The sequence below is a fragment of the Schistocerca gregaria genome, chromosome X (assembly GCF_023897955.1).
Source record: "Schistocerca gregaria isolate iqSchGreg1 chromosome X, iqSchGreg1.2, whole genome shotgun sequence".
In the NCBI taxonomy this organism is placed as follows: Eukaryota; Metazoa; Arthropoda; class Insecta; order Orthoptera; family Acrididae; genus Schistocerca; species Schistocerca gregaria.
The window spans coordinates 856,055,015-856,075,198 of NC_064931.1; the positions used below are offsets into that span (position 1 = coordinate 856,055,015).

Here is a 20,184-nt window from a genome sequence, read left to right on the forward strand (position 1 = left end):
TGGACATGTGTTCATATGATGTCTTTTCCTCCATTTCCAGTGGGGACCCCATCCCTGCAGTTTTCAATTTTATTAATGTTCACCCTGTATATAGTGCTGAATAAGATACTTTTTTTTGAAGAATGGGGAACAAAATTACAGAGCAAAGACTAGCACATTGTCACAGTAAGAAAGACTTGAGATCAACATACATGAACCTCCATTTATGCTGTAGTGAACTATCAAAAAATGCATTTGTGTCATGCTTGTAGTTTGTGAAAAGGAAAACTTTTCCGCGATTTTTTACCCCCTCAAGAGTGAAGAGGAGGCAACTTGAGCTTGGGTTGGAAAGATATAATGATATAGAACAAGGCTGCTGAAATAATTTAATGCATACTGGAATATGAAGTTATCATGATAAGCAAAATGAAACACACAAACAATCTACAGGATGATTCTAGATGTTATAAATTAAAAGGCCAGGAATTATAAAAGGAAGATAACAAGTAGTATATCTGTCATGATCAAATTGCACAGTCCTACTATAAATTGAATGGGCCTTGGTGGATGATTAGCACAAAGGTATATGAAAAATGAATGCCTTAAGTAGAAACAAGGTATGCCACTTTGAGGTCAAGGAGTCAGGCTTTGTGCATTGAGACAGCAACAGCATTGAGAAGCACCATGGAGACCTAAAATTGTATTGGAACTAAGAGACCAAGCTTCGAAAGTGTTAGGCCCTACATAGTATTTGACTCTCCAGGAATGTTTTCTTCTTTACCTCAGTTTGTTCTTTCAGAATGCTGTACTGTTATATGTGAAAGCAGTTTTATATTTCAGTGTCTTCAAAAATACTCATAATTCTTGCATTGCTCAGATTTTGGAGAATCTGCATCACATTATCTATATTAGGGGTGGGTGCTGGTTGAGATACAGTGTACATGCATAATGTCTGTCTGTAAGTATCAGAAGTTTTAATGTTTAAATTAAGAAAGAAGCATTTTCAATAATTTAATTATTCATATTCTTTTGGGTAGTGCCGGTAATACTGCTTCTTGGTATATTTATTTGGAGCCACAATTATGTATGTTTTATGTCTGTTCTTGAGTATCAACTAAGAAATGACTGTAGATTTTATGTTTTGTTGTTATTGTTGTTGAGATTCAAATTTTGCCTCCATTTTGGTGCCTATATGTGTGTGTGTGTGTATAGATGTTGTTATGTGCAAGGTTTAAAGTCACTTGTTAGCTGTTCTGTGTTACTCTCAGTAAGTTACTAACAACGTTGTTCTATAATTACGTGTCATGCCTGTATTGTCACTCCACATATCAACAGTATGGTGTAAATGAGTTGTTGAAATTTACATATGCATCTAGAATTGTAGAAAATATTTTTTTGTTATTGTTAACTCATTGTTGTTTGTTATATCTGTCTCTGTCTGTGTGTGTGTGTATGTGTGTGTGTGTGTGGGGGGGGGGGGGGGGGGGGCTGCACGCACACTCTTTAGTCCATTCTGTTACTAAGCTTGAATAATAGTATATTATTGCACTTTTTTCAGGCACCTGATGATTCAACTTCAGACACTTTAAGTGTTGTCGAAAACTTGAGCAAGTGCCACAACAATGAAATGATCATTCAAACAATAAGCAAATTCAGAGGTCCATTTTCATTTGTGTATCTGAATCCTACAACTAGACAACTCTGGTTCGGCAGAGATGTTCTGGGCCGTCACAGCTTACTTTCACACAGCAGTAACAACTCGCTTGTGATAACATCAGTATCAAGAAAAGAACTGCATTGTCAAGAGGTTCCAGCAGTTGGTGTTTTCCTGGCGGAGTTGACTGACAAAGGTGACTTAACCAACCAAAATAGTTTCATATTACTGGTTATAATTAAGAAAATAATATGCTAATACAGAGTCAACAGTTTGTAATGAATTGATGGAAGATTAATTTTGTGCATGTATATCTACATCTACATCTTTACTCTGCAAGTCACCTTACAGAAGGTACCTTTGGTACCACTAAGTTTTCTCTCTTTCCCTGTTCCATTTACGAATGGTGCGTGCAAAGAACAATTTTAGTAAACCTACATATGAGCTGTAATTGCTCTTGTTTTGTCTTCGTGATCATTTTGCGAGGCGTATGTTGAAGGAAGTTATTAGTTGCCCATCTCTTCTCTAAGTGTACTATCTTGAGGATTTAAACAATGCCTCTCTTGCAGGATCCTCCCAATGAAGCTCAATGAACAGCTTTGTAATGCTGTCACGCCTACTAAACAATACTGTGGTGAAATGTCCCATCATTGGGTCTTCTCTGTTGCTTCTCTTAATTTAAGAGGTGCAGACAGAAGTGATGATGCTCTTGATTTGGATGAAAAAGTATTTTGGAAGCTGCTCCTTTTGTGGATGAAGACAGTTCCTTAAGATCCCCTGTGTCTCTCATCATGGCATCTGCTTTTCATACAGTTTCTTTTATGTGGCCATTCCACTTAGTGTCTCCATGTGGTTAATCTTAAATATTTTGTGGTAATTATTGTTTCCAGTGATTTATCAGCAATAATGTAATTGAGTAATAGCAGGTTCCTTTGTCTATTTGTATGCAATACTTAACATTTATTTATGTCTGGGGCTCAGCTGGCAGTTCCTGCACCCATTTATTTATGTTCAGAGTCAATTGCCTCTTCCTGCTCCAATTGTTGATATTCCAATACCGTAAAATACACGAAATATCAGCCTTTGTTAATTGGCTTTGCAGTTATTCAATTCCAGGATGTATTTGTCATTCCCCCTTCCAAGGTAGTTTAAAATTGTTGATTCACTATTTTTACGGTGGCATTAGCATATGCAAAAATATAATAGCAACAATGAAAACTACTGTATGTGGACTACGTACTGATGAGCATTGTAAAAGAGGGCATAGACTGGAGAGAATGAGCAGCACCTCTGAACCCACTTGGGTGGAGTCTTTGGAAGAACACCTGTCCAATGACCTGTAAGATTTTGGAGATAGTGCATTTGTTTTTCTCATAACCATGGGTTTAAAGGCAAAATGATCCATATCCCAGCCATTAACAAGTTGCTGGTTGATCATGTTCTGGGACACGGTATGATTGTGTTGGACCCCCCTGGTGTTTGAAGTGTTGGACAAACTGGCATACCACTGCAGTAGTATCTAGGCAGTGTGGCAAGATGCAGGTGTGTGTGTGTGTGTGTGTGTGTGTGTGTGTGTGTGTGTGTGTGTGTGTGTAAAATAATTTCTGAAGGCCAGCGTGTTTCTCTTATTAAATCTGTAGGAAAATTCATATAGTACAATGTCTTTTCAGGGGCAACCCTCCCCTATCCAATTCCTCCCTTACCTAATCCCTCCCTCTGTTTCACTCCCCCACCCCTCCTCCACCACAGCAATATGCTCACTAGCTGGAACTGCTGTTCTCATATATCTCCTATCCATCACTGGCCAGTACCATGGTGGACAAAAGACATTTTTAACAGCTGTTTGGGATTATGAAAGGACCGTGCAACATCTTGAGCAGCATCCTACTCAAATCAGCATCATCACTTTTAAGCAGCTCTGTGGTTAGGCTTTTTATGTAATTAAACTGAGTAGGAAGGAATGCTGGGAGTGCTATGTCCTCTTGGGAATGCGTGCCTCTTCATCCCATGTTAAGGCCAAGAACCATGGTCTACTGAGCCAGGGATGAACAGCTGTTCAGAGTTTGCTCCTTCATAGTGGTATTTCTGCCTGTGTGTTGGTTCTTGCTTCAACACCTTACGAGCCACTTTGCAACAGTTTTGCCTTGTGCCTCTTGCCCGACTACCTTACAAATACATAAAAGACACTGAAGACATCTCTCTGATCATCTGACACTGAGGTACAATGATGGGAAATCTTTCAAGCTCCTCACATGATACAGCCCCAGGCCCTAATTTGATTCAAAATTAAATGGTCCTCATCTGAACATGACTCAGACTCCATCTGCTTAGGATCTTCAACTGTATTTGGCTAGGAGTTTTTCCTTTGCAGTGGCGAAACAGTGTCATTGTTCCAATCCTTAAACCAGGCTAACACGCCTTGTCCATTGACATCTAGTGACTGATTAGCCTGATGAACATGCTCTGTAAATTGGTTGAGAGGATGGTAGCTGTGCGATTATGCTGGGTTCTCAAATTATGGAGCCCTTTGTCTCCCTATCAGTGTAAACAGCCATCCAGCAGGCTTCTTCTAAACACCACATTGTTGCAGTCTTTTTTGACCTACGTAAGGCCTGATGCTGTGACTGAAGCTTTTGAGACTCCCTACCAATTTTTGTGTCAGTTTTTATCCCACCAGTTGTTTTGGGTTAGAGTTGTTATGTCACTCAGCCTCTCGTGGACCCAAGAGCATAGCATCCCTCAGGGCTCTGTGCTGAGTGTTACACTGCTCCTTCTTGTCAAGAAGAGGTAGTGACCTCCATGGGTCCAGTGGTCACTTTCACACTATGTGTTGATGACTTGTGCATTTGATACGGTTTCAGTGTATAGCCCCAGCTAAACTCCAGTGTCCATAGGACCTACATTTGGGCTCTCGCCCATTGATTCCAGTTCTCTCCCATGAACACACAGTTCATGTATTTCTGTCATTGTCCTGAAGTCCATCCAGACCCAATACTCTGCTTGTGTACCCAGTGCTTGGATGTTGTTGCACAGTCCTGATTTTTGAGACTTCTCTTTGAGAAAAAGTTGACATGACTACCCCATGTTTGTCAACTAAAGACTAGCTGCATGAAAAAGCTAAACACCCTCTGCTTCCTTGCCCGCACCTCTCGGGATGTGGATCACACTACTGTACTTCATATTTACTGGCCTCTGCTCTGAACACAACTGGACTATGGTTGCCAGGTGTATGGTTCAGTGGCACCTTGGTCTTGAAATTACTGAATCCATTCCATCTTGATGGAGTAAGACTGGCCAATGGTGCCTTCCTGTCTAGCCCCTGAGTTTACTCACTGAAGGGGGTCTTCCATTCCGAATGTGCCAACAGTTCCTCACATACACAATCACCAGCCAGCAATTTCAAAATCATCCAACGTATCGAATTCTTTTTGCAACAAAGCGCATCAGTCCCTTGACACCCAAACGTGGGGGGAGTAACAGTTGGATTAAACCTTGAGACACTCTGCTATGATCTCCACATAACCTCTTAGACTATGCAGTCCCTGACTGCCGGCCAGGAACAGGAACATCATTTGCTGCCAGGACTGTGTAATGTTTTTACAGTGGAGCTAATAGACATTAACAGAGCCCTAAATTTTATTATGCAGACCTTCCTCAATCATATTGCAATTTGAAGTGACTCAATGAGCAGTCTCCAGTTTATTGACTTGTGTTACACTTGTCACCCTGTGTTGTAATATTTGCTATTTATGATCATCTCTGTGGCCTTGGTTGCAGTGACTGCCCAATTGTCTTTTTCTGTGTCCCAAGTCATGTGGGTATCCTTGGGAATAAACTGGCCAATAATGTGGCTAGAATAGATTATTCATCCAACAATCACTTTGACAGTCCTAAGTGCGGATTTGCGGGTGCAAATATGACTTCTCCTCACTCGAAGACAGAACAACATCTGATGGGCTGTTAAGTCTGCTAATAAAACCCACACTATCAGGGAGACTATTGCTGTAGACCACTGAGCCTTCTGTTCCTCCCAGAAGTAATCCACCATTCTATGTCACCTTGTACCAGATTAACCCTTAAATTTATCTTACATAGTGAGTCAACCCCCCTCCCCATTCCCCCCCCCCCCCCCCCCCCCCTCCAAAAAAAAAGAAGGGAGATTGCTGAGCCTCACAGACAGTAATTTACATCCTGGTAGAATGCCTCCTCATTCTGGCTTGCCATGCTAAGCATGGTCTTCCAGATTCTTCGTCTCAAGTACTATTAGTCAATGTACTTAGAGTTGAACTTGTTCTTCGTTTTCTCTAAGAAAGTGGTTTTTGTTGTGGGATACACTGTTTTAAATTACTTTCAGGGTAGGGGCATGTTGGTTGGAATGTGCATGTGTCTGTTACATGCTAGACCTGGGAGACCCTAGATTCTTCTTTCTCTACCAGCTGCCTTGGTCATCCCTCTTTAACTCTGTTTTAATTACTTTCAGATGTGGTTCTCTCTGTTTTCTGTGACACATTACAGGTAGCACATGAATGAAGGCAAGAACTTAAGGATTCCTTATACTAATTAATGACTTAAAAAAGATCCAAAACTGTCTTAGCTTTGAATCAAATGGGCAGGGGGGTCAGGAATTTTTGAAAGCATTGTGACTGACAGTATAACAAACTTCCTATAAGGAAAGAAATACTATGACATGTATAAATAAGATTAGATTAAATCAAATTCACTATTCGTTCCAGTAGATCCATACTGAGGAGATCCTCCAGGATGCAGAAAATATCAGAAAACGAGAATACACTATGCTAATGTTTCGTCCAGAAGTTCCAAGTGAAATGGTCCTCAAAGATGTGGAATAATTCAAGAAGTCTTTAACATACTTTCATTTAATAAATAGTACCAAACTTGACACAAAATATGTTCAGTAATGTAGGTAATATGATAATTCTTAGGCTATTTTAGTCGTGCAGCATAAGATATAAAAATCATTTTACAAGGCTTACTTATAATGATTGCATTACTGCACTGAATATGTACAAGAGTCAGCTTGTTTGTAATACTTGCATTATTTGACATTATTAATAACATGAACACATCAATTTGTTCTGCCAAGTAATTCATCAGTGGAGTAGAGGCATAAATGTATCTTTCAGGCTGCTCTTAAAGTGAACTTAGTAGTTACACTTTTTTTGGCTGCTGCCAAGTTATTGAAAATGATGGACGTTTTTCCAGACCAAAGTAAATGACTTTAAATCCTTGTGAAGATTATTCTTATTTCTAATATTGGTTCCATGAACTCTGGAGGTTTGAAAGAGAGATACATTATTAATGACAAATTTCATTAAGGAATAAATGTATTGGGAAGCAGTGAGCAATGTGAATAAAACATGGAGTCCACATAATAGTCTCTAGGGTCTAGATTTAGCACCGACTATTTGTGAAGTGAATAATTAGAAGCAAAGTCTAGGTAGAGGTATCCCGTTCAGTTGGAATATGCAAGCAGATTGTACAGGGATAGATACAACCCATGGTCAAGATACATCTTGTTTTACACTTTGGGTCAGTGTTCACCTGCTCATGACAAATCACAGCTATTTTGCATCTATCCCCTCCCCCTAGCCTCTTGACGAATTATTCTCATTCCAAGTAGTTGCATGTGGAGGTTCGTGATATGCAGGTCATTCTGTTTTAAAAGTCAGTTAGCTACTTGGCTTCCAGTGAAAGTGGAAATACTGCAAGACAACAGTGAACATGGCACTGTTCGTCAGTTTGATAGCTGAGCACATGATTTTGTTACAAAAATATTGATTACCAAAAGCAGTGTCAGAAAAGAATAATACATGGAATACTGTTGGACAGGAATACTCCCAAAGAAGTGACAAGCAGTACAGTGCTGCACAGCTTGAAGAGTCAAATAAGAAAGAAACCTAAACTGGAGGAAATGGAAAATAAACCAGTTAAACCTAAAGATTGGGAAAGGGTTTGTTTGTATTGCTCTCCCAGGAAGTTAATCCTGTTTTTGGAAAGGCCCCAGAAGTTATTTCGGTGTGTGTCAAGCAGTTGTCAAACATTGCTAAAAACTGTGATACAAATGAATATTGGAGATAATCTTTACATGCCTGGTTGGTGCTCCTGTGACAACAAAACCAACAACCTCAACATAAAGTCAACCTGAAGCAAAAAACCTGTTCAGCATGTGGAACTGAAGGAACAAAAGACTTGCTTATCACAGCTTCAGGGACTACATGGAAAATGAAAAGAAAAGCTAAATAATTGCTGAGGGCAAATCTACATGAACAGGTTATTAATATGAAACATAAATATTGTATTGTTGAATGATTCATATCATCGTCCTTTCCATTCATTTCTTAATTGTCAAAAAGAAATAAATAAAAGCAATTTGTACATTTTTCTTGCTCTCTTGTAATTTCTATTATAATCATTGTTTATTGCATTTGTATAGTACACAATTGAACAAAGAAAAAACATGTACATAAATCAGTGTCTTTAATGCTGGTTATGTTTACCGTGTACCCTGCTTCCACTGTTTTACAGCTGTCTGTTGGTAGGCTCGTCTTCATCAGGACTCTGACTTTTGTAGTCTCCTTTTTCTTCTGTATCTTTCCTGTCCTTAAAATGATGCTCAAAGTGATCTTTCAGGTGTTGACAGTGTGCAGTACAGCACATGTTAGTATTAGTTTGGGAACACTCTCCAAACAGTCTTACACAGTTACCAATGGTGGGAAATTGTTGCTTCACGTGACCAAAAGCTCTCTCTCCACTATTGGTGTTTCTCTGGCAGGGACCAAACTGAATCATCATTGATCAGTATTTATAGCTATTTAAATGGAGTGACTAACAATGGGGATGTTCCATACCTTGAATCACCAAGTAAGCGAGCATCCCTGTTGTATCCTGGAATTATATTTTTGAGTGGGTTAAGTCTCCATATTTTAGCATCATGCACACCACCAGGTCATACTGCTCTTATGCTTGTAAATTTCTCACTAGTATCTATGGTGGCTTGCATGTTAATAGAGGCATATCCTTTGTGATGCATTCATCACAATGTATCGTTGATTTTATAATTTCTATTTGGGTGCAGTCCAAAGCTGCTATGACAGTTGGCAACTGAAATATTTTTTGCCATTCTAGTTTAGCCATATTAATTTCCCACATTTTAGATGGGAATCATATCCAATTGTGAGCTTTTAAAACTGTGTGATCCATAACATTGTTAATGGTTTTTACATACTGTTATCTGATCTACTCAAAAATCGTTGGCCGCACCAGTCTGGAATCCAGTATCACCCACACAACAAAGAAGTATCTGCATCCATTTTCGGGAAGTCACGGCTCCTCCACGTGTTTCATCACATACTGGCATAACTTCTGCATGTAAAAAGTCCACACAACTCTTTCCATGTACTAACATCCCCCCAAATCTGATATGTTTCTCATGTCTGACCTGCAGATAGATCATCGTGCAGAAAGATCACCATCATGCAGACTGACACAGTGCTTAAAAGCAAGCATGCCTCACCACCTTCTTATGAATAACCCAGACATATCCCAGTATGAAAACCACATTCTACTCTTTATACACAGCTTAAATCCTGCCCATCCAGAAAACACAACTTATATCTTAACATATTAGAATCTACAATGCTTATTCATGTTGAACTTGGATAAATCTTAAAATCGTGGAAGACTTAGCTGAATCCTGAGTTTACTTACATCACTCGGCAAGTTAAAGAAAAATTGTTGACTCGGTCTGGCATCAGAAATAGCCAGTGTCATAAACACTAGACACTCTGCATTAAGATAATCCTGAATCCTCAGGTCAGGTGAACTAGCTAAATCAAAAAAAAAAAGTGCATACATCCTGTCAAATCAGTGTCACTCACTGATTGACTATATCAGTATCTTAATTAAATGAAGTAACTTGATAAATCAAAATTTGGTGCAGGTGATATGAGATAATGTTGGGTTATGTTCTATAGTTACTGTGTACATTGAAAAAATTTAAAATGGTTTTGTTTATAAATATATTTTGATCTTACCTTTTGTAATATTTCCATGAGAGAGGTATATATCACTTACTTTATTACAAATTGTTTAAATATAGTCAAAGCAAACAATTACTAATAACAAGTTGTTACTGAAAGTTTATGTTTATTTACAGGCAGTATATCAATCAAACTTTATCCATGGTCTGGAATTTCTGAGACTAGACTGTCTGCTGCAGTGGATCTCTATCACGTCGACTTAAATATTGATCAGTGTTTCATAGAATCACCGCTCTCAGGTTGTTATATGAATACTGACTCCATCCCGTCTTCAGTACTTGAATCTTACTGGCTGAAGTGTAACAGTGAGAACATACCTGATTTCTTCACAACACTACTCATGGATGAATCAGTCTGCAAGAATGTCGACAGGCTTCTAAACTTATTGAACTTTTCTGTGAAAGTGCGATGCGGTAAACAGTGTGAGCTGTGTAAAAACTGTGTAAAGCAGTTCAGCAGTAAAAAATGCTGTAAACATTCAAAAGTTGGGATTCTCTTCTCTGGAGGTCTAGATTCAAGTGTTATAGCAGCCCTTGCAAGTCAATGTATTCCAAAAGATGAACCTATTGATTTAATAAATGTGGCTTTTGAACCAAAGAAAAGAATTTGTAGAGGAAACAAAAAAGCAGCTGTGAATCGTGCAGATTATAATGTTCCTGACAGAAAGACAGGAGTTCAATCATACAGACAACTCCAAGCCCTCTATCCAGAAAGAAAATGGAATTTTATTCAGGTGAGGTTTCTGTAAAAGAATGCTAAATTTTTATTAAACATAGCTGTGAATATAATTAAGAGAAATGCAGTGGTTTGTGATGATAAAGAGGGAATGAGTATATAGTTTAAGGTATGACATGAATTTGCACAGGGGCCTGTGACCCTGATGTAAATTTGGGGAGATTTATGCCACTGCTGCATAGGTTGCTATTGTAACTGGTCACTCACTTGCTGGTCAGAAACTCTTATTTACTGATGTGTTTTGGGTACAGGCTCATCAGAACCTCAAAAATAAGTCTTAATTCACACTAGGGAGACGCATCTATCAGCATCGGAACTCAGTTGATTTAGTTGAGCTCTGATGCTGACAGTTGACACATGTGACTTTGTATGAAGGCTTTTATTTTTTATATTCTTGTGATGGGCTGTGCCCAAAACGCATCAGTAAGCAAGAATTTTCGAACAGCAGATGACCATTTATTCTAGCGACCTATTCAGCACTCCCCCTGCAGGTCCGGGGGTTAGAATAAGACCGAGGTATTCCTGCCTGTCGTACAAGGCGACTAAAAGGAGTTTCACATGTTTCGGCCTTTATGTGATGGTCCCCTGTAGGGTTTAACCTCCATTCTTCAAAATTTTCCTGAAGAGCGAGCCAGTTGGGGAAGGGTGCCTTACAAGGTGCTTCGTGTCCATCTTACATTGAGATCTTTAGCCCGCTTTCTTGTTGATGCATTGCAGTCCTGCACATTCTCCATCTCTTGGGCGAGGACACCTTCCTGGGTGCGTTTTCCACCATCCACCATCCACCATGCACTATGCACTGTCAATTTCTGCGTCGACGATGACCGTGGACCTCTTTGCACGTGATATCCAGCACGGTAGCCAGTCCATTCTGATGGGGCCGCCATGTTCCCTGTTGGTTGTAGCCCTATGACAGCACATGGATCCCTCTGCCGATGCCCTCACTGTTATCTCCCCACTTATGTCAAGGAGTAGATGCCCATCCCCCTGGGGCATTGAGACTCCCGGCAGTGGCCATCCTGCCAGGTGGCCTATGGCCTATGCTGCGGCTGGGTGGTGCCTGTGGGGAGGGCCCCTGGTCAGAGTGGGTGGCATCGGGGCAGATCACACGCGATGAAGCGTAGTCCATCATCTCTTGCGGGTGATGAAACACCAGCAGTCTGTAAGCGATCACAAGCTCAATTCAACGCACAGAAGTATGACCCCAAATCGTTCCCCTCCCTGGCCACACAATGGGAGGAACATCTGGCTAACGATGGCATCAGATCTTATTTGCCCCGGTCCCTTGCATGTTAGAGAGCTGATGGGGAATCTTTCATGATGATGAAGCTTCAGGTTTTTGTTGAGCATTTAGAGGAAAAGTTCGAGGAGGTGGAAGGCTTGTCCAAAATGAGATCTGGGTCAGTCTTGATCAAAACAGCACCCTCAGCCCAGTCACGGGAGTTACTCGCTATGACAAATTGGGGAATATTTCTGTAACCATCCCATCCCATAAGAACTTAAATATAGTCCAAGGTATCATATTTGAGAGAGACCTTCTTTTGCAGTCCAGCTAAGATTTGTGCACCAGTTTAGAGTGGTGAGGTGTACATTTAGTCCGGCGTGTCTACAGGGGTCCGAAGGATAACCAGGTAGCCACCGGTGCCTTCATCTTGGCCTTTGAGGGTGATATATTGCTCGAGAAGGTCAAAGTGATGGTCTACTGGTGTGATGTAAAGCCCTATATCCCTCCCCCGATGCGGTGCTTAAAGTGCTGGAAGTTTGGCCATATGTCTTTCCGCTGTACTTCCAGCGTCACATGCCGAGATTGCGGACGCCCATCACATTCCAGTACTGCATGTGCCCCGCCTCCCATCTGTGTCAACTGCAGAGAGCACCATTTGCCTTGCTCGTCTGACTGCAGGATTCTCCAGAAAGAAAGGAAAATCATGGAGTACAAGACCCTGGACAGACTGACCTACACTGAGGCTAAGAGAAAATTTGAATGCCTGCATCCTGTGCGTATGGCATAGTCTTACGCCACTGCTACAACAGTTTGGGCACCATCAGCTCAGCCAACCCAGGTCACCTCTCAGTGCTGGAAGACTACACCTGCCCCCATGATGGTGGGCTGCATTTTTCCCTCCCTGTTGCTCGTGCACCACATATTTCGGGAGCACCCCCCCTCCCCCAAACCATCTGGGACATCCGTCCCCAGTTCTAAGCTGGAGAAGCGTAGGTCTTCTTTGGCTTCTCTCACTAGTAAGGGGTCCTTTGGGTCACTCACTTCCCAGGTTTCTTCTAGTGGGAAAGACGAAACCCGCCAGTGGCTGAAGAGCCCAAAAGCAGTTGGTCGTAGGGCTTCACGCTCATCCTCGGTCCCGGAGACTGAGCCAGTGAAGTCCTCCCAGCCAGGGAAACCCAAGCAGCCGCAAGAGAAATACAAAAAGAAAACCTTGAAGACCAAAGAAATTGTGGTGGCACCCACACCACCACTACCTACAAGCTCTGCGGTTGAGGATGGGGTGGAGATTTTGGCGTCTGCTGAGGACCTAGATCTCGCCATACCCTCAGACACAATGGATATAGACTGTTCAGACAATAAGACGGTGGCAGCAGGCGACACTGTGGCTTGAACTGTCTCATTGAATGTTCCATGCCTTCCCAGTCTCATGATGTCATCCTCCAGTGGAATTGTGGCAGTTTTTTCCACTGCCTGGCTGAGCTACGGCAACTGTCAAGCTTTACACCTGCTATCTGCATTGCCCTCCAGGAAACCTGGTTCCCAGTAATGCGGACCTCTGCCCTCCGTGGGTATAAGGGATATTACAGGAACCGTCAAGTGTCTGGTGGAGTTTGCATTTATGTCCTAAACTTGGTCTGTAATAAATCTGAGCCCCTTCAAACCCCTCTTGAAGCTGTGGCTGTCAGAATAAGGACGTTGCAGGAAATAACTGTCTGCAATGTATATCATCCTCCAGATGGTGCAGTACCCCTGAATGTATTAGCTGCACTGATTGATTAACTCCCTAAACCTTTCCTAAACAGATTTTAATGCCCATAATACCTTGTGGGGTGGTACCATTCTTACTGGCCAAGGCAGAGATGTTGAAACTTTACTGTCGCAGTTTGACCTCTGCCTCTTAAATACTGGGGCTGCCACACATTTCACTGTGGCTCATGGTAGTTACTCGGCCATTGATTTATCAATTGGCAGCCCAGGACTTCTCCCATCTACCCACTGGAGAGCACATAACGACCTGTGTGGTAGTGACCACTTCCCCATCTTCCTGTCACTGCCCCAGCGTCAGGCACACGGGACGCCTGCCCAGATGGGCTTTGAACAAGGCGGACTGGGGATCTTTCGCCTCTGCTGTCACTGCTGAATCTCCGCCACACAGTAACAGCGATGTGATGGTTGAGCAGGTGACTAGCACAAACATTTCTGTGGCAGAAAACACGATCTCTCGCTCTTTAGGGTACCCGAGGCATAAGACAGTCCCTTGGTGGTCTCCGGAAGTCGCTGAAGCAATTAAGGAGTGTCGGCATAAGTGGCACCCTTCCCTGGAGCACCTCATAGCCTTTAAACGGCTCAGTGCCTGTGTTCGCTACCTGATCAAACAACGCAGGAAGGAGTGTTGGGAGAGATATGTCTCCACCACTGGGTGCCACATGTCACCTTCCCAAGTCTGGGTGAAGATCAAACGTCCTTTCGGGTACCAGGCCCCAACAGCTATCCCCGTTGTTACCATAAATGGCAAGCTATGTACCGATGCAAACGCGATTGCCAAGCACTTTGCTCGGAGAATTAACCCCCCCCCCCCCCCCTCCCCGGCCTTTCGCACACTCAAAGGACGGCTGGAAGGGAACGTCCTCTCATTCACTACACACTGCAGTGAATCCTATAATGCCCCATTTACAGAGTGGGAGCTCCTCAGTGCCAATGCACATTGTCACGGCACAGGTCCTGGGCCTGATTGCATCCACAGCCAGATGATTAAACATCTCTCATTTGACTAAAAGCTACATCTTCTCGTCATCTTTAACCGGTTGTGTTGCGATGGTGTATATCTATCGCAATGGAGGGAGAGCACCATCATTCCAGTGCTCAAACCCGGTAAGAACCTGCTTGATGTGGATAGCTATCGGCCCATCAGCCTCACCAACGTTCTTTGTAAGCTGCTGGAACATATGGAATGTCGGCAGTTGGGTTGGGTCCTGGAGTCACGTGGCTTGCTGGCTCCATGTCAGGGCGACTTCCGCCAGGGACACTCTACCACTGATAATCTTATGTCCATCAAGTCTGCCATCCCAACAGCCTTTTCCAGACGACAACACCTGATTGCCGTCTTTGTTGACTTATGTGAAGCATACGACATGACTTGGCGACATCATATCCTTGCCACATTGTAGGAGTGGGGTCTCCGGGGACCACTCCTGATTTTTATCCTAAACTTCCTATCGCTCCGTACTTTCCGTGTCCAAGTTGGTGGTTCAGATAGTTACATCCATATCCAGTAGAATGGAGTCCCGCAGGGTTCTGTATTGAGTTTGTGTCTATTTTTAGTGGCCATTAACCGTTTAGAAGCAGATGTCGGGCCCTCCGTCTTATCTTCTCTGTATGCAGACGACTTCTGCATTTCGTACTGCTGCTCCAGTACTGTTATTGCCAAGCGGCACCTCCAGGGAGCCATCGACAAGGCGCAGTCATGGGCTCTAGCCCACGGCTTCCAGTTTTCAGCCTCAAGGTCGTCTGCCATGCACTTCTGTCAGTCTCGTACCGTTCATCCAGAACCCGCACTTTACCTTAATGATGATACAAATTACTGTCTCCTTTTCCCACCTGCGGCAGTCCATCTCCCGCATTGGTGCTAACGATTGCGGTTTGTGTGCAGTCCCTTCTCTCCGAACTAGAGTCATTCCCGTTACCACCTGTACTTGCGGTCCGTTCACATACGCCTCCATGGTGTACGTTTCGGCCGCAGCTTCGTCTGGACCTTTTGCATGGCCCCAAGGACTCCGTTAACCACGTCGCTCTCCGCTGTCACTTCCTCTTGATTCTTGACGTGTGCTGGGGCTCTGAAGTGGTTTACACCGACAGCTCAATGGCTGATGGTCACGTAGGCTTCGCATATCTTCATGGAGGACATATTGAGAAGCACTCCTTGACAGTTGGCTGCAGTGTTTTCACTGCAGAGCCGGCGGCCATATCTTGTGCTCTTGAGTACATCTGCTCGTGCCCTGGCGAGTCATTTCTCCTGTGTGCTGACTCATTGAGCAGCCTACAAGCTATTGACCACTGCTACCCTCGCCACCCTCTGGTAGCATTAATTCAGAAGTCCATCTATGCTGTGGAACAGTCCTGCCGTTCTGTGGTGTTTGTGTGGACCCTAGGACACATCGGAAACCCCGGCAATGAACATGCCAACAGGCTGGCCAAACAGGCGACGCGGAAACCACTTCTGGAGATAGGCATTTCTAAAGCTGACCTGCGCTCTGTCTTACACCGCAGGGTTTTCTGGCTTTGGGAGATGGAATGGCATAGCACCCACAACAAACTGTGTGTCATTAAGGAGACTATGAGTGTGTGGAAGTCTTCCATGCAGGGCTCCCACGGGGAGTCAGTCGTCCTCTGCCATTTGCACATTGGCCATACGTGGCTAACGCATGGTTACCTACCCTGTCACGAGGACCCACCTCAATGTCGCTGTGGCTCCCAAATGACAGTCGTCCTCCTCCTGCTCCGCTCTGCGGCTGCATGCGGGCATGATGATAGATAAGAGCCCTGGCGAAGGGTATGGTTCAGTTGCTCCAGTCTGGGCTGATATTGGATGATGAGGGTGCGTGTTTTTGTAGCGAATTCTTCAGGGGTAGTGGAAGGATTAGTGGTGTGCGAGGGTGTAGGAAAGGAAATTTGTTAGCGGTCTAGTTTTGGGTGTAGTGGCTGTCTGTGAAGGTCTTTGTGGAACCTTCAGCATATTGGGCGAGGGAGTTTTCATCACTGCAGATATTCAGTCCACAGGTGGCCAGGGTGTGTGGGAGCAAATTTTTTGTGTCCAGTGGTGGCAGCTGTCAAAATGCCCATACTGTTGTCAGCTTTTGACCCTACACAGGACATTATTCAAATAGATATACTGGAATACTGTGCTGTCATAAAATTCATTCGTTTTGAAGGATTATTCTAAAAAGAAATCCATCGAAAGTCGATGGAGGCTTATAAGGAATCTGCTCTCTCATTTTCAAGCTTTATGAAATAACTGACTGAACTAAAAACTGGCAATGCTGCTCCCATTGACTATGTGCAGGCTGCCCCAAAAGTGCTATGATTAAAAAAAGAGAGGTAGAAAGGAAGCCACTAAAACTTTTAGGGATTCATATCGATTCCAAACTAAACTGGGAGTGACATATTAATCATGTCTGTAGGAAAATAGCATGAACATCCTCTCCAATATGAAAATTGGGTCACAGATCAGTATAATTCTTTCGGCCTCGTGTTCCTTATGACTGGCTGCTATGGGCCATGCCTGCCACATCAGAATTTTGAGAACACACAATAAGTAAATCCACTAGATTACCCCCTTAAAAGAGCATACTGTTGCCTTTGGAGTGCTGTAGGTGTTGTAGAACTGGTACAAGGCACTCTTGATCCTCAACTACTGACAGGATGTTGTGTGCTGATGGATCGATGTGAATATGGCTGAAAGGAACAATCGTCCGTAGACATGCTCATGGTTACACTGTGAATAAATTAGCGCTATTTGTTGATGTGTAAACATGGACTGTCCAACATGTGTTCAAGGTATGGTGTACCACTCATGGCTGTGCAACATGGTGTATGAACGGATTGTAAAAAGATTCTAACTGACAGAACTAGAAGCCAGTATCACATCTTGGCAATGACAGTTGGTTTTGAACATGACAGTGATTGCTGCTGTTAGTGACGGCATTTAATCTCAACCAGTTTCCAAGTGAACTTTACTTAGGGAACTTCACACATTGGGGATGTTGACTCAGGTGCCTCCCAAAAGGCTGTTGTTCACAGTGGCACGTATAGTGGGTAAACCAGAACCTTTGATGCCAACTGTTGACTGTAACCAGCTAAGTCGTCACTGGCACCAAAATGCATCACAACATATTTCAAAGTGGTGACCGTTACATCGCTATCACCCTTTCTTGTGGCACAACAATTATGGAACTGTGCGAATTGTTAATAATAAATATTGAACTTATTGTGCAAACCTTGGGAAATTGGGGGTTTTGAGCAGCGACAAATTAAATCTAAAATTACAGCCACAGAAAGACAAAAACAGGTGCCAAGACAGTTACCCAAAACTTGAGGCAATTAAAGAAATGTGGTATTGAAAACATCACTTGGCTTGTGTAGCTCAACTGGATATCAGTACAGAAAACAAAAACAGGTAGCAATGTACTTAGCTGAAAATTCTCAAAATTGCAGAACCTAATTACACTTTATAACATTTATATGTGATTGGTACACACTAAGGCAAGCCAAGCAGTCATGTTTTACTTTAGTCTATCACTGTGGAACATGTTGTCTGCCCCCATCTCATCTAATTCTGGTACACCTCAGTACATTTCTTTCAGTTATTAATTATGCTTTCGATACACTTTGATGTTAAAGGATTCAGTCATCATTTGTGGTTAAACTTCTGCAGACTTGCATATTACACATTTGTCGAAGTACCAGCTATTTCTAGTTCAGTGATATTATTATTTACTGAGTAGTATTAATTCCATCATGTTGCAGGTTTGTTCCCATTTGAGAAAAATAGTGTTAAAATGAAAATGTATTCATAAAAAAATGCCAAGTTCATTTGAATTATGAGCACTGTTCATGCTCATTACTAAGACAACTAAAGATTATGTGTTAGCTTGTGTTGGTTAGGAGCATAAGCCTGCTTTCTTATGTTAAAGTACTTAAAGATTTTATAATATACCCACACCATCACAATTCACAACGGCCTCTACAAACCAAAACATTGCATTAGCTTATGCCACCAGCATTCCCAAGCAAAATAATCCAACCCTGCCACAACACCACTATGTCATAGGACAGAGCTGACAGAGAATATCAAAGGCTTCAGTAGGCCAAACAGTGTAGAAACTGGACAGTAGCTGACTGGGGGGCACATAATGTGGACCAAAGTCACATTTATGCCTTTCTGAAATGATGCAATGTGTTCAGTGCACCGATAGCCTAATGGGGGATGTGGAGGGTGTAGTTCAGGCCAAATCAGTTTTTTTAATGTTCTGAGGGTGTTTTTTGTACTGCGACCTGGGCCCACTAATTGAAGTTGCTGTGAACATGAACAAGATGTTTGTTTAAATATTCTTGGTGAATACATGTTTCCCCCTTCTTCTAAATATTCATGAGGGGTATGCAGTGGATGCTTCTTTCATCCAGTATCACCAACTGTGTTCCCAGGGCTACACGTGTAATTCCTGGTTTGGCGGGCACTTGAACATCTTATTGCATCTCACCTGACCCACTAAATCACCTGTCCGCCCCCAGTAGCTGAGTGTTCAGCATGACAGTCTGTCAATCCTAAGGGCCCGGGTTTGGTTCTCGGCTGGGTCTGAGATTTTCTCCGCTCAGAGACTGGGTGTTGTGTTGTCCTAATCATCATCATTTCATCCCCATTGACGCGCAATTCGCTGAAGTGACGTCAAATCGAAAGACTTGAACCAGGTGGGCAGTCTACCCGACGGGACGCCCTCGTCACATGCGATTTATTTATTTACTAAATCACCGGATCTAATCCCATAGAAAATGTGGTGTCTTGCCCACTCATCACTACTTAGTGTGTCTATGGGGTGCAGTGTTCCCGGAATGCAGCACAACAACTCAAACACATAACATTAGTCGTTTTATTTCCAGAAAGCAAATTGACAGTATTTAACTTGACTGTAGCAAATGTCGTTACGGAGAGGTGACATGAAAACAGTACAGTTCCTGTTATACGCAAAGCCCAAGGAAACACTTGATTCAGATATGACAGCATAGCACTAATCACGTTGCAGACTTGGGCTGATCTGCGTGGCCAAAACTAGCAGGAGTGTCATTTGTATGCACTTGTTGCAGGCTGGCATGCCTGGTGCTGCGCGGTCCGATTCCTCGCAACATTGGCCACCGTTTCCTCACAGCCTTCTCTGCTCTTGTGTTCCCCCTCTTCATTCTGGCGTTTGTGGTTATGCCGGAACAGAAACTGTCTGGGACTACATGGAATAGTGGGTGAAACATAGCAGTCAGCATCTGTACCATTTGGTAGCTTTGTAGGATCTTGGGGTTCAATTGAGTACGGCATGTCTAAAGAAACTAAAGGGCTTTCTTTCTTGACTGATTGGGATCGTAATCAAGGCTAGAGGCATGTTACGCAGTATTAGGGTGGTGTCTCCTGGAAGTCTGGGAGTGACTTATTTTTTTGTCCTGCACACTTCGTTAGAATGGTGTGCAAAGTTGGTCCCACAGAATACTGCTACTCTCTCTCTCTCTCTCTCTCTCTCTCTCTCTCTCTCTCTCTCTCTCTCTCTCTCTCTCTCTGTCTATCTCTCTCTATTTGAATATACTTAGTTACTGCCATGAAGGAGTTTGACGTAAAGGACGACAGCAAACAACACAGTACCACGTGGAAAGTTATGTTAGACATCCCAATTACACACTGTGTACTACAGTTAACAAACTCAGCCCTTTTTCACAGTCCAAACCCTTTAAATGCTTGTAGAGTTAAACTGTACTGTTGGGTGTTGGCACATCCA

The 20,184-nt window shown here is 42.9% G+C and overlaps 1 protein-coding gene across 6 annotated transcripts in view; it reads left to right on the forward strand.

Annotated features, from left to right (window-relative positions):
- The window catches only part of LOC126297880 (asparagine synthetase domain-containing protein 1), a 70,322-nt gene that overhangs the window by 16,472 nt on the left and 33,666 nt on the right, over window positions 1-20,184 (forward strand). For all 6 annotated transcript variants that reach the window (XR_007552583.1, XM_049989172.1, XM_049989173.1 and 3 more), the window contains 2 exons: window positions 1,538-1,829; window positions 9,810-10,426. Coding sequence is in view for 5 of the 6 variants with exons in the window: in XM_049989172.1 (XP_049845129.1) it covers window positions 1,538-1,829; window positions 9,810-10,426 (909 nt within the window). In the remaining variant the exon portion in view is untranslated. The remainder of the gene's footprint in view (window positions 1-1,537; window positions 1,830-9,809; window positions 10,427-20,184) is intronic.